Source organism: Serinus canaria, chromosome 2 (genome assembly GCF_022539315.1).
Source record: "Serinus canaria isolate serCan28SL12 chromosome 2, serCan2020, whole genome shotgun sequence".
NCBI classification, from domain to species: domain Eukaryota; kingdom Metazoa; phylum Chordata; class Aves; order Passeriformes; family Fringillidae; genus Serinus; species Serinus canaria.
Genome location: NC_066315.1, coordinates 147501324 through 147516504, shown reverse-complemented (window position 1 = coordinate 147516504; position 15181 = coordinate 147501324). Strand labels below are relative to the sequence as shown.

Here is a 15181-nt window from a genome sequence, read left to right as displayed (position 1 = left end):
TTAATGATTTATTTCAGTTGTCTTACTTGGAAATTCAAGTCGGATTGAATTGTTTTATTTATATGTTAGAACTTAGGACATCTTGGAGATAAAAGAAAAGCATTTCTTACCAGCGAGATGAGATAGTGTCACACGTTCTGCAAGTGATTTATTGGAGTTATTTGTTAAGAATAAAAACCAGCTTTTATATTCTGTGTACGTTGTTCCCTCAGATGAGAGTTTGCCTGAAGGTCTCTGTGAGTGGGTAGAAGGAGTTGTTGATAGTGCTGCTGTTTATACATGTATAGAACATTCTTTGAGTTCTCTCAGTTTCCCTGAGAGATTGTGATGATTATTGTTTCAGGCATGTGTATATTTCACTTTGAGAGTGGTTATTTGAAAACGTGCAAAAGCTTTAATCCTGTTTTCTTCTTGTTTACACAGAAGGTGAAAGAGCTTTACCATCCATACCAAAGTAAGTTTTGTGCTTTCTTTTCTCATATATTTAAAAAAAGGTTTTGAAAAATAGTGATGCTTTTGGAACTTCTTTATAACAACCATTTTTATTGTTGCTTTTGGATTCCAGGACAAATAGCAGGTAGGGCATAAAAAGAACACAGTAGTATTCAACTACAAAGATACCAGAAAGAAAATCAGAGAACAAAAGTGCCTAATGCATCCCATATTTGACAATAACAAAAGCAGGATGTTTTGGAAAAGACTTGACTGGGGTTTAGGCTGTTTCTTTTGAATCCATCAGTAATTAATTAAAGGAGTGATGCTAAACTGTTTGCACTGTTTATTTATAAATAGCTACATTTAAATGCGATTGGTTTTCTATGTTTGACATGTAAATTAATTCAAAATAGTCCAGGATAAGTCTTTTTACAGACAGAAACTCAATTCATACCCCATTTCCCACAGGTCACACAGAAAGTGTAAGCACAGTCAGGTTACACACATCTTAAAAGTGTGCACAGTTTGGGTTTTGTGGTTTCCTTCAAGCTCCCCAGGTTTCTGTGACTCGTTGTGCTGATGAAAAGCCACTCTCACTCCCCCAGACAGGATGCAGTGGTAGATTCCTCCCTGCCTTCTCCCCCTGCTCATCCTGAGCCTGGGGAGGTGGCTCAGCCCTGCTAATTACAGGAGGTGCCTGGTGGGGTGAGCTCCCAGTGCTTGTGAAGAATGCACAGCATTCAGCACTTCCAACTTCTGTTTTCCAGGCTGGCCAACAATGAGAAGCAAGGAGTGAGGTCTCACACAGTCTCTGTGTCAGGTAAGGCTCATCCAAAGCCAGCAGCTGAGTTTATTTCTGGAGCTGGCAGAGGTGCAGGCAGCTTTTCCACTCACTGCTGCTCCAGGGCTGCTGACTGCCCCAAGCTGGAGCTGTGCTGCCTTCCTAGAGAAGTTTCTAAAGAGAAACTTTTATGCAACAGCCACATCTGTGCAGTTACTTCAAAGCTTGTCAGAATTTCCACTTAACTTTGGGATGAAGTAGAATGTCTTGGCTAGAACTGAAATTACCTGAGTATGTGCTAATTGTGAGGGAGCAGCTTTGAAAAGGGAAAATAGGCAATTAAATATTAATCATTGCTTTACAGGAAGGAGGAACCTAATAGCTGTTTTTCTGTAGCTGTTTAGATAAAAGCATTTAATTTTTGCTATTTAAAATGACAAGTTAATTGAAGGATGGGTATGTGAGGTAATACATGTTGTTTCTGTTCTTTGTAGGTTTCTAAGAATTCTCTAAGTTAACATGGAGCTTTTATGCTTGAGAGAATATGTTCCTGTTACAGAATCCTAAATAATTTTGAAGGATTGAGTCTTATTAGTGTCTTAGTAGAAATTGTATTTCTAAATCAGTATACATAATATTTATTAAGGGGATTTTAATGCAAAAAAGTATTTATAGTATGATCTGTATTATTAAGATTTATATTATGATTATATTATGTTTCAATAGGTTTCTGGTATTTGGTCACAAACTTGAAGAACCAATACTGTGACTCAGTGGATTTCCCTCCCCTTAGAGGGAGGCTTCAGCCCCACTTTTACATTTATGTGAGCTCTTAGTGGCAAATACTCAAAACCCCAACATATTTCATACAGTAAGGAGGAAAGATACGTAGACATTTAATTAATTTCCTACTTCTCAGATTCCTTTCCCCACCCTTACCCACTTCTGAAAGATATTTAAGATTCACTGCTTGGCATAGGAAACTCAAATAATCACTGCAAGAAAACTGGTGAGAGGATCTGAGATAAAATGAGGATAAAGCTACAGTGGGGTAATAGAGCTTCACCAGTTACTGTGGCCTCTCAGAGTCAAATAGCAGCTCTTCTTCCTCAGTGCTTGGCAAGCAAGCATGCTAGATCAGGTGGATAAGCATGAAGCATGCTCAGCATGTTCTCTTTGGATTCTTACCTCTATGGCTCATTTTAGCTGTTAAAAAAAGTTAAAATTTCTGAAGAGATTAGCTCTGTGCTTTTGTATAGTTCTTCCACTCACCCTCAAAAAAGCTAATTTTCAGGACAAAAAAGGCTGTTTGCAGCCTCAGATTTTCACTCCTTCATTTTTTCTGAGCATGCCAATAATACTTTTAATAGTAAAAACAATAATAAATGTTGACTTCATGAACCTTTCTTCCTGTCACTCTGACTTGGCAAATTTAAGTGTCTTCTGAAGTTCTTAGGTGTTTCAGAGCACAAACACTTCTTTTTAAAGTAGCATTTTGAAAGTGATGTAGGAAGTGAGTTGTACTGCCCCCAGCTCTGGCATTGAGGGCATCACATGAAAATGGATGAGGGGGAAATGAGAGCAGTGCTGGAGGTGAGCTGCTGGTTCAGGTGAATGGCAGGGACACTGCAAAGCTGGCTCCTGTGAACAGTGCAATCAAATTAAACCAGCAAACATCATCCTCATTCTTGCCAATACCAAAAAAGAAACCCAATTAGGTATTATTTTTGTATTGTAGGAATGTTTTATATCCTTCCACAATAAAATTATTGTGCTTGATGCTTGTTTTTATACCATGCTACAAACCACTGGAAATGCTGGAATGGTTTAAGCCAATGCATTTAATATATAGTCTCAAGGGTTTTTTCTTCTTGCAATATAATGACACAGAACATGTAAATACTTTTTGTTGTTGTTGTTGTGTTTCCCCCCCAAAGTTAATTAAAGTGCACTGAGTGTGTCATCATACTAAATTTAAAGCAGAGGCAGATTGCTGAGATGAACCCACGTGACAGGGGTTATTCTCAGAAGCTGCTTTCTGTAAGAATCCCTTGAATCCCCCAAGGAATCAGGTTGTTATAAATGATTTGATGCTTGGTGTGGATGTGGAGAAGTGTCACTGCTGCTGTCAGACAGAGCTCACCCATCAGTGGGACAAGGGAGGCACCAGCTCTGCATGATGCTTAGCCCAGCCCAGTCCAGGGCAGCAGGGCCTGACAGCAGCCAGGGCAGAGGCAGCTCTGGGGTGCAGAACAGGAGCTTTTCTCTGCTGACTCTGCAGGGGATCAGAGCCTGGGGTTTCAGATGAGTTTTTGTAGCTCAGTGACATCTACAACTGCTCCACACCTTTGATGGATAAATCATAAATTAACTCTGCTTTTTGGTTTCACTGACACTGCTCCTCTTTGTTTAGAGCTTTCCCAATGCTAATGATAAATAGCAAAAATCTAAAACAGAGATTCAGCAAAAAGATTTAAAACTCATATACATTTATAGTAATAATACACTTAGTTCAAAAGGGAAGTTTCACAGCGAGTTCCCCACCAAAACTGGGATAAGCCAGCAACATCCAAACCCAGTGTGAAACATAATTTGGTGGTTTGAAAGTTCAGGTATTTGTCTGGAGCTTTGCAGGTTTAAAAAGGAACCTGTTCATGAAAGACACCTTGTCTTTTTTAAGTACTTACCAACATACTTTGGAATATTTCTGGTCTAGTGAAGTGAAAACTTGGTCTTTTCTAAGTGCTCCATACTCCAAAGCACACAAAGATAGGTTTGTAAATCCTCTGGATTTTTTTTCCTCCTCTAAGTAAAGGTCCTTTCAGACTAGTGAGGGATGAAGTTGGTTTCAAGAATCCAAAACAGCAAATTGCTGGATCTGGGAGTCACTGAACCAGGTTTCACGACAAATTTCTTGCCTCTTGCTGCTTCTCTTTCTTCTGGTGTTGTCTACCTTGATTCCTCAAATTCTCTGTTCCTTGCAGTAGACACTGTGTGTAACTAAGATGCCTGCCAGATTCCCCTCCTTTTGAAAAATATAGTGATTTTATGCTTCAACACATTTGTGTCTAAGATTATAAATTACTATAAATAAGTGAAACCAAATCAGTTGGATTTTAGATTTCTTTGGTAGTCATCTGATGTTTTGGCTGAAGTTGCTGTGATTCACCAGAAACAATGAGTGTTTTAGCTAATAGGGAATTGCAGCTTTTACCTCCTTCTCCCTCTGCATCTGCATTAAAAAAAGAGTTCTTTGTACTTAGCCAAGGGTGTACCCTCAGGAAATGGTAAGGCTAAACTACTTGCTCTGTGCAAATAGTATATGAAATGTGTAAGAAGCAGCACACCAGTTAACTCTAGTTTTATTGACTGTATTTCCACTGTTTGGCTTGGAGACACCTTATTAAAATGCTCTGCTCTAGTCCAAAGGAACTTACTTTGGCCAGCAGTTTGTTTTTAAATAGCAAACATTAGCCTTGGTAAGGTGATCTTGTATTTCCAGATACACATATTTCCAAAAATAATAACTTATCTGGTCCATTCTGTATTACAAAAAGTTTTTCATAAAATGAAATCAGTACAGCAGTAGCTGCTTGCTCCTTTTTACATAAATTCCTCCTGACACAGAGTTCTTTGGTTTCTTCTGCCCCTTCCTTGCTTATGTAAATATCACTAGGAAGAATAAATTTGCTTCTGCATCCCTTGGCTAATCACTGTGCCTCCTTTGCCCTGGAGAATTCATGAATTTTTTTAATCCTAGCTCAAATGCTGCTTTCCATGCAGTGCCACAGAATGTGACATTTCAAGCCCATGTGTTTCACTGAAGAGGCAGAGCATTGAACAAGTCTTGGCAAGTTCTTGGCAGTGCTGGGTTAATGGTTGGATTAGATGATTTTTAGGGTCTTTTTCAACCTAAAGGCTCCTGTGGTTCCAAGCAGTCCCTCCTGGCATTTGGATATTCAGGTACTGTTGTAAAATGATGTTTTGTGGGGAGGGAGCTGTGAGTGGGAAGATGACAGGAAGGGAGAGGTGAGCTGTCCTGCAGTAGCCAGCACAAGGGATGTGTCTGAAGAGGATTTTAGGATGTCCCACAGGGTTGGTCTTGCTTAAAGCAGGTGCTGGTTTTGCAGCTTTACTATGAGCTTATTTGGTGAAGGTAATTAAAAGGTCTCTGAAAATACAGTCCCTGTTTCAGCTGATAAAGCAAAGTCTTCAAGGCACCTGAGTAGCAAACCCCAGGACACAAACCCTTAAGAAGGAAATAAGTATATTAAAGAGAAACTGGTTTGTTATCCTGCTCCCCAGCTGGTGCAGCTGCTGTCAGTAACACAGGCAGCATTTTAAACTCAAAGGGGTGCAGCTCTAAGTGCATCATGAAATGATGGCAGGAGTTTCTAATAATTCTGGTTGTGCCTTTGCCTCTCTATCCCATGGTTTAGATATATTCAGTAACATGCCCCATGGAGGATTTGATCTCTTGGAGCAAATATCTGTATAGGAGCTGAAGGATTTTAGGATCCTGGAAGAGGGGCTTCTCAGCAACTTTCCAGGTTCTGCTTTAAAATCACAAATTTGTAACATAACAATGTTAAATTTTAATCACTGTGATTAACTCCTGATCATGGCAGTGAAATGAGAGGTGCTGCTTAGGAACAGATCCTGTTTGAGGGAGCTGCCAGTCTAGTCATGACATTCAGCTGAAATTTCAGTTTGAATAGAAAAAAAAAAAAGCCTGTTTTGAAGGAGGTAAGCATGATTTAAGTGAGATTTTATCATAAAGGAAAAAAAAACCTCTATGGTATAGTTTGTGAGTAAAAGAGACTTTCAGGAGGTTTCCTATAGAGCAGAAGCCAAATGTGAAAACACAACAAACAGGAGAGGGAAAAACCCCTGATGTCAGTGTTACAGCCCTTCAAAGAGCTCTGAATGAAGGAGATGCTGGCTTGTGGAAGGACCTGTGTGCCCTGGGTCGAGGCTGATCACCAGCAAAGCAAAGTGTGAGCAGGATGGAAAAACAAATTCAATTTTATTGAATCACTTCTGCTTGCAGAGTACAGAGCAGGCTCTGTGACATGATTGCTGTGCTCCACATGAAGGTCTACCCTGTGCTCAGGTCTGAAAGAATTTCTTGTGTAGGACTTGGATTTCTTAGCTCCTTTTGAATTAGTTGGTGGGGAAAAAGGTGGCCTTTGCTTGAGGTTGAAAAATTATTGGCAGTTTTTCAACACTCAATACACTCCAAAAAGACAAAGGTGAGAAATGTAATTAATTTTTTAGATGAAAATTTGTATCTTGAGCACTTAGGACTGTGTCACAGCTCAGCTTTATTGCACTACACAGCTCACTTCTGAAAAGAAAGACTTAAGAGACTTGCCATAAATGGCATAGTTATAAATTCAAATCAAGTAATTATTAAGTAATTTGAGGAATATAAAGACTTTGTTAGAGCTTTAGCTCTGCCATATGGTCACAGCACTGGGAGACATTCAAGCTTAAAGTTTACTGCAGATTAATTTTACAAACCTTGAGCAAGTCATTAGTCTCCAGGTTCATGGAGGAGGGAGTTGCTTCTTAACTCACCCAGCTATTTCACTGATTAATAAGATAATATAGTTGAAAATGCCCTCAATGCTAATAAATTACAGTGTTTCAGATTCCCATCACAGTTGAATGGACTGGTGCTGTTATCTTTTCCTATTTTAGCCTGACTGACTAAAAGGCTTCTTTTCATGCATAAAAAGACCAGAATGAATTGTGGTGACAGTCTGAAGAGATTTCTTCCACATCACTGTCCAGGAAGTTCCTGCAATGATTCCATCAGCCTGTGGTGCTGGTCAAGGAGTTTTTAGTCTCCTGTGCTCCTCCTCTGTGGGCCTTTCATTGGATTTGAGCAGACACTTCTGCTGTGCAAATAGTACCAGTGTGCTGTGACTGGAGAAATATTCCATGCAGGTTTGGGGGTTTGTTGTTCATGTAGAAACATATTTGATGTGCCAACCCCATAGTGCTCATTTGAGTTCAAAAGCTGAAAAAATGATTTATTCTTTCTACAGGTTTTTGTTTCAGGGTTTTTCCTCAGACTGGTTCAAGAATGTACAGTGAAATAGAACGGGATATTTTCAGGTTCAGCCTTCCAGTATTTGCTCTCTGCCCTTACAAGGAGCTCCAGTAATAACTGCCCTATAAAAAATGGCAGTAAAAGCCTGGCCTCTTTCTTTCTAACATAGTTATTGCACAGCAAGTGATTTTTTTCCTTATTTTTGCCTTTTAAATTTTTTTTTCACAATAATTTTAGTGAATACTGTATAGAGAAACTAAATAAATAAATCCTGTGCAGTTTTCAGCCCATTCTTGAGTACCAGTGATATCCTGGCTGGAAGCTGCTGTGGAATGCTGGAAATCCTTCCATCCATTTTGTATGGTATTCTCTAGACTTCTGGGAAAGTGTTAGAACTTCTATTTTTTAAAATTTCAAGCCAACTCATTGGAATCAACTTCCTTGTGTAGCTAGACTTGCAGATGTGGTAAGACAAAGCATCTTCCATTCATTGTGGCAGAGCAGCTGAACAAACTCCAGACAGCAAATCATAAATACAGAGTTTGAAATGCAAGGGCGGAATTGGACCATCACAGGGAATCAGGGCATGCACATGAATTAAAAACACTTTTACCTTTGCAATGTGTCCTTCATTTGAAGTTGATTTGCTCAGGTTTCAGCAGCTTGTGCTACCCACCTGTCAGTGTGAGGGTTCAGCACTTCAGGCTTAAATTAGCTCTGTAGCCTGAGCAGGCAGGTCAGGAGTTGAAGCATCTCCTCCCTTTGAGAGCTTGCATTGCCTGCAGTGACTCTATACCTGTTCTTCTCTTTCAGTACAGAGTGTTGGGTTCCCTCATTCTCATGTCAACACCCTTTCTGTGGTTGCTTAAACCAGCTGCAGTATTTTTTCCTTTTCTTTCATAGTGTGTCTGAAGCTTTTTATGAGTGTTACCTGAGGTTTGTGCTAGAATGACAGTGCTGAAAATTATCTGCCATGTGATGTCAGGAAGAGAAGTCCCTTAGGACTATCAAGGGGGAGAACTCAGAGTGTTCCCCTTTAAATAGTTTTAAACCAAGACAAATGGAAATACTGATACACTTAGTCAAGAATTTTCCCCTCTCCTTGCACCTCTTTTAGTTTTTAGCAGTGAATCTGATTAATGTTCTGTCTTTTTCTCTGATATGTGCATTTTCCCTCCAGATTAATGATTCCTATTTGCTCAGTCACCCAGCAGTTATTATGATAGTTTTTGTTGATTGTAGAAGTTACTTTTATTCAAATATAATTTTCCTTTTCTGTCCTTCCTGCACTCCTCCCACTGCTGTCTGGTTCTCTGTCCCAGTAGCTGCTGCTGTGGGACTGGGCTTCTCTTTTAGCACTGCATCCCCAGCCTGTGTAACTCCAGGTGGCTGGACCTCACTCCTGAGTTTTGGCTGTGAAGAGCTACCAGCACCAAGATGCAGGTTTTTTATTTAATTGGCTTTTTAAACCACTTCTCATGTTTCTTTGGGGAGAGGAAAAATGGGAAAGCAGAGAGGTGCAAGCAGGTAACAAGAGAAATAAAAGGAGCAGGTGTCCTCAGGTGCTGTGTGTCATCTTGAGTCCTTCTTTCTCACCTTGTATGGCTTCGTGGTATTTTTTCCTACTCCAAAATTTCCCTCATCCTGATAAGCACTTTGCTAAAACATGCAGTGGGGTGACTGGGAAAGGGAGTAGTGAGGCTGCCATGGGCTGTTCACCCAGAGGTCCTTGCAGAGCTGGAATATCCATTGGCAAGGCAGGTCTGCACTGGGAGTAAGACTCTGGTGGCAGATTTGAGATCACAGAATCTGTCAGTGCTGTATTTCCCTTGTTCTTTGTAACCCTGCTATGTGAAATCATCCCTCTGTGTTGTTTTAAGGGTTCAGAGAGTCAATACATACATGTTTAAGTCTGGTGGCTGCCCCTTAAGCTGGAATATAGCTGTCACACAAGTCTGACAGAACTTCGATGGCAATCTTGGAAAAGCAGGTTGCACTTCTGGGATAAATGTTCTTTGTATTAATGAATGGTGTACATAGCTGGCATAATCTGACTTTTTAATGGGTTCTAGTCTCACTTCTAAACACTGAAATATGAATTACTGTAGAAAAGAATTTGAAGGAAGACACCAAAAATGCTTTAGAGTTTCAGAGACATTTGTATTTTTGTTTGGGTATACAGAATTTTAATGTAAACCTTTACTTTTATGTTCGTTCGTTGTAGATGTTCTCTTCAGTCTCTTTTATTTTATTTCCAAATAATTTGTTTCTGTTTTTTTTTTCTCTTTCCTTTTCTTGCCTCTTTGTAAAGGAGTCAATCACTGTCAGCATAAAGTAAAGAAAGCTAGACGCTTTCTGCCTTTCGTCTTCTGTGCCCATGAGTCGCCGCCCAAGGGTACTGCTCTGCTCTTTGTCTAGGCTGCCTTATTAACCCAAAAGCTGAATATACTAACTCAGTTACTGTTTGTAAACTACTTTAGTCTCAGGTAAACAGAGTTCCAAGAATAATTTTGTTATGTTTTCCTGCTGTTGAATTGGATTTTCGTGCAGCGTTACCAGCTTGCTCGTCCCTGTTTTTATGGGGAACATGTTTTCGAACATCATATGCTACAATGACAAACATACTAAATTATTTTATTGAAACAGTCATGCAGCCCTTGACTGCCATCTTTTTTTTTTTTTTGCTAAATATATTTTGACTTCATTCTTGGACCCCTGACACAGCATGCTTATGGATGAAACAGAATAGCAACAATAAGCATCAGCTGAGATCACTTTGAATTAAACACGGACTACAGCGATGCTTTTGGCTGCATACTGGTCCAGCACTGATCTAGACCAGTTTGGCTTTATTATGGGTAAGAAGAATTCCCTGTTATCTATAGAAACTGTCTAAAATACTTGCCTTAGCTTGTGCTGTGGGGTTTGGTGTGCAGTAGGGCTGCTGCAGTACACGTGGAATCTGGTGTTTGTTTGAAATCTTCCCTGTAGATTTGCTCTCTTTGCCACTCGATTAAATTTCAGCCTTGTACAAGTCACAATGCTCTGTGTCATTAAAACTTAGATGGTTCCATTTCTCACTCATGTCTTAGTGATAGCTCAGGAGTTCATCTGGAAGGGTCAACACCAACTCTGCTTATCCAAAGTCCTCAGTGTATGTGCAGAGTCAAGTTGAGTCGACTCATCTGGCTGTAGGAGAACTGCTTTAAAGTATTGAATAAACCCAGAAATTGACTATTTTTAACATGCATTAAAAGAACCAGTTCCAAATTTAATTTTTGTGTACCTTTGTGTTTGAAAGTCATTAACTGTTTCATCATAAAAGCTTCTTAGAGCATATCTCTGTCCCTTGGGTTTTAGGTGAGAAGTCTTAAATTCTGCTGCTTTTCTGGTTTCTCTTGAGTCAGGTATATAAGATAACTACAGTCTGAATACTTTTGGATTACTCATGAATTTAATAGTATATTTTCCCCTCCCCCTTCTCTGTCCCCTCTCTCTCCCCCTCTTTTTTCTCTCTCCTTGCATGCCACCTGGATCTGCAGATGAAATTAGTGGGGACGGTAATATGTTTTCTAGTCTGTGTGTTACTAACGTGCAATATGCAACTCTTATCTCCGTATACCACTTAATGCACATTTCAGTAATACATTTGATAGAGCTTTTAGTGTTAAAAAGTGGTCTGCTTTGGGTATTAGCTGAAAAATACTGTACTTTACAGGCTGTGCAACTAATGCTTCCTGCTGAACTGGAATTGGAAAAAGGAAAAATTCTATTTCAAACACGCAGGGATGTGGTGATGCATGTGTTTGCAATGAGACTTGTGGCATGATGCAAAGAAGGTTTAGAGGTTTGCAAGTGTCCAGTTTGATTGAAATGGTTACATCATCATGATTTGGTCAGTGGGTGAGATCAGGGGATGTAACACCTGAGAAATGAGTCTACTGAGTAATGCTTTAAAGGCATCAAAGTGCTCCTTGCATTAAAAGAAGCTGTACAAGATAGATTAATGCAGATTCAATACATGAATATTAACCAGGTTTCGGCTATTCAAACTAATCATTTTAAAGACTGATTTTAATGTTTGGGGTTTTCTTTTGAAAACTTTGAAACTTACTACAAAATATTTAACTTCTGCAGACTTTTTAAGTCTTTTTTCTTCTGAAAAGAGGTTGGGGTTTGGTTTTTAAAAGAGATTTTTGGCTGTTTTTCTAAAGGAGTCCATCCCTTAGAAGAGGATGGAATGTTGGGAAAGAATCAAACTGCTGCTACTAATAGTGTGTGTACCTTTATTCTTCTAAGTAGGAGGCACTAAAAGGGCATAAAAGCAATATGCAAAGGAGGGTGATAAGAGGAAATAGAGATGACATATTGTAACCTTCTTTCAGTAAAGAGTAAGGGGGTGTATTAACTTTTCATCTCCTTCCCTTCAGATATAAGCTAGAGATAATACCACACAATTTTCTTCCTTTTCTTAACATCAAAAGGACATTTTTTCTGTCATAAATTTAAAAATTATATTTCATATACTACCCCTACATAGTTTTTTATTGAAACTTATCTTCTTTTGTAAATTACAAGCTCTGATAAATGAGAAAAAATTATGAAAAAGGGAAGTTCAAACGTGTACCTAAGGTCACAGATTAGCTATTATGGATTCAATATCCTGGGATGTTTCTCCCTACATTTAATAAATGAATTCAGATTTAGTGAAGCTCAGATTGGCTCATTCACGTGTGTGATCACCACTAACTTTTCCTGAAAGCAACTTGTTCATTTTGCCATCTCCAGGAATCTTAACAAATGATGTTGCTGGGTTTAAAAAGTGCAGGAGGGCAGCATGATGAGCCCTCTTATTAAATCTGAGTTTTTCTGGACTTACCAAGGACTTCTGGAATCCCTGAATGTGTTCAGCTCTTGAGTTTGCTGTGACACATCCTCCTTCATGGAGCAGTCTGGAGAGCCCTGCCCAGCTCAGCTTTGCTTTAGGCTCAGTTTAGGCTCTGGAATATCTCTTAGCAGACCCAGTTCTGGGAGATCTGGTAACAGTCTCAGTCTAGCATTAATGCTGGGCCCAAGCCCCTCTGTGAGGAGGTCACTTCTCTTTGTTCCAGACCACTTTGAGCCCATCAGTGTTGATGCCTGGACTGAATTTTCCTCTAATTCCCAAAACCAATGGCAGACATACATAGGAATTATTTTTTTATATATTCCTCTCCAGATTGTTAAATGTAGAACAAGAAATGTTTGTGTAGCTAATTGTGTACATTTAATTTATTTGGATTGATTATGAAGACTTCTGGTTTCATGATGGTTCTGAGCAATGTATCAAAAGCATGTAAAGTGCTCTGTGCTGCTCTGAGAATGCTTTTAGTATGAATTAGCTCATTAATTGAAAATAGACAGATGAACAAGCCCTGCCATTGATCACATTCTGAAAACACTGTTCTGTAACCTAGTGTGAAAAGTGTTTGGGGTCCTTTAAGTGGCACCAGTTTGGTTTCCAGACTTCAAAAATTTTTACTAGGTTGTTTACAATATTTTTCATCCAGTCAATTTTCTAACATGAAGAACTTTCTGGTATTTTCAACAAAATCATGTCACAATATTGGAGGGAAACAAAGTGATTTATCTCCATCATGTTGGGGATTATTTTATTAAGCTTTGTTGAAAAAAAAATGAGACTGAGGCTTATTTTTACAAAAACATTAGTTTATAATGTAGGGAATAAAATACCAAGAAATAGATAAGTGCTTCTGGAGTCTTCTGTCTATTCAGAATTGTGCACTGTCTTTAGAATTTATTGCATTTTCATTAGGTGACTGTGTTTTGCTATGTCCCAAATAGAAATGGCCTAGCAAAATTTAAATTTACACAGAATTTACCAATTCTGCTTTTACCTGGTGTATTCTTACAGGAGTTCAAAAGAAAAAACAGCTTTAATTTTATTTAAGTAGTAAGAAACTAGGATCATAAAATTACACTTTCTCCCTGAAGTGTGTTGAACTTCAAAGGTTATAGGCAACCTGTACTTTCCTAATTGTTGAATATTCAGTTTGCCTGAAAACTGAGCCTCTTGCTTGTCTGTGTGTGTAACATTGATGAGCCTTGCTCTGGTTTCAGGGCTGGGTTCAGCTGAGGGTCCATCCCATCCTTCCCACTCACTGTGGCTGTCCCATCCCAGCCATGGCTCTGGAAATGATGCCAGGGAGCTGTAGGGATGTATCCATGTGCTCCAGGGCAGACAGGGGAAAAGGGGGAGGAAATCATCACTTCAGAGGCTTTCCAGTGTGTGATCACCTGAAATCAACCACAAAAACTGCACAAGGGGTTTAGAAATGACTCAGTTTTGAGAGCCTCTCTTTGTGTTTAAAGCTGGTGAGTAGAATTTGACAGCCTTGAAGTAAAAAAATGAACCCACTGTTGTGGACTGGCTTTAAAACCCCTGGAGGAATTGATCTGACCTTTAGGAAATGACCTCCACACACTGGAAGTTCTTTAGGGCAAGGGAAGACCTTCTGATATGACTTGACACCATTTAAACCATTTTGAGGACAGATGATGTAAAAGTTGAAATTTTTAAACAGAGGAAGAAATGCACTGTCATTTTTCTGAAAATTTGGGGAAGTTGTTTCCAAAAACCTGTCCATGAAATCTTGAGTCCTGACAGCAAAACTAGTGGTGAATTTCTACTAAACAAAGAAAATGGTAAGAAAAATGGGGAAGAGAGTGTGGCTTAAAAAAGGTTTTTGTGCTCTAGAAGATTCTGTGGTAAATAACTCAGCTGGCCACACTGACAGCAGGGGGAAGCTGCCCTGGAACATCATTGGTGTCTTCTGCCTGTTTGACACAAAAAATAGGAAACTGTTATTCACACTTTACTGAAGGTAAAGCAATTTAACTGATTCATAATTTTTTCTCTTTACTGCAATGGAATTTGCTGTTAAAAAGATTTTAAATCAACAGTTTAGATTGATCCCAATTGCAAAACTTGAACTTTTTTGAATACAAACGAATCTTCCTTTTCTTCTTTGTTGAGTGCATCTCTGTGATGTAATGCAGTTGGCACTGAGGTCATTATCATATCATGAATTATGCATGAGCAAGCTTTAGTCATGCTGTATTAAATGTGATCCAGCAATGCTGAGCTTGGGGTTTGGGACATACCAGCCTTGATACATTGAAGTTGTTCTGGAATTGTTTTCATCTGCTTTTCCCGAAACTCTTCAATTCCTCCCTTTGCAGAGACTGATGACTATGCAGAGATTATAGATGAAGAAGACACTTACACAATGCCCTCAAGTAAGTGCCATGGTTAACTTGGGAAATGTCCTATCCAAAAGCTTCCTTGGTTTAGCAGGAACTGAAATATTTCAACCTTATTTAATAAATGTGCAAAGAAAATGTTCTGCTTTACTGCTAGTTATGATTTCACAGTGAAGTTCTTTTTTTTGGTCTCAAAATAGGGAAATTTTTTTTTATTGTGATGCTGAACATAACACTTAAAGATTGGATAAGGTCTCTGTGATGAGAGCAGGCAGTGTGGCAAGCTCTGTGGATTGCTGTCTGTCAGTATCTCACCTTGCTCTGTGACAGATGTGATGCTCTCCAGTTCATGAGAAAGGAACACTCAACTGTACCACATGCAATTTTGTTAAAGATGAAAACTGCAGAAACAAACACAGAAGTTCAAAGTCTTCATCTTTGAAGTAAAAACAGTGGTGCTGTAGCCACCACAAGGATTTTGTGTTACAGCCTGTTTGAATTATGATATAATCCTAAACTGTCAAGGCCAAGTCATTTCACATGAAAATCCAATATTCAGATTTTTTAAAAGCTGCATCTGGGAAATTCTCATTGCATTTGGGCAACCAAGGATTTCTCTGGAAGCAGACAATCCATTGGTGCAG

General features: G+C 39.1%; 1 protein-coding gene across 5 annotated transcripts in view; it reads left to right on the top strand.

Annotated features, from left to right (window-relative positions):
• PTK2 (protein tyrosine kinase 2) overlaps window positions 1–15181 on the top strand; it is a 189932-nt gene that overhangs the window by 133960 nt on the left and 40791 nt on the right. For all 5 annotated transcript variants that reach the window (XR_007777015.1, XM_050971676.1, XM_050971675.1 and 2 more), the window contains 3 exons: window positions 424–454; window positions 1203–1255; window positions 14517–14573. Coding sequence is in view for 4 of the 5 variants with exons in the window: in XM_050971676.1 (XP_050827633.1) it covers window positions 424–454; window positions 1203–1255; window positions 14517–14573 (141 nt within the window). In the remaining variant the exon portion in view is untranslated. The remainder of the gene's footprint in view (window positions 1–423; window positions 455–1202; window positions 1256–14516; window positions 14574–15181) is intronic.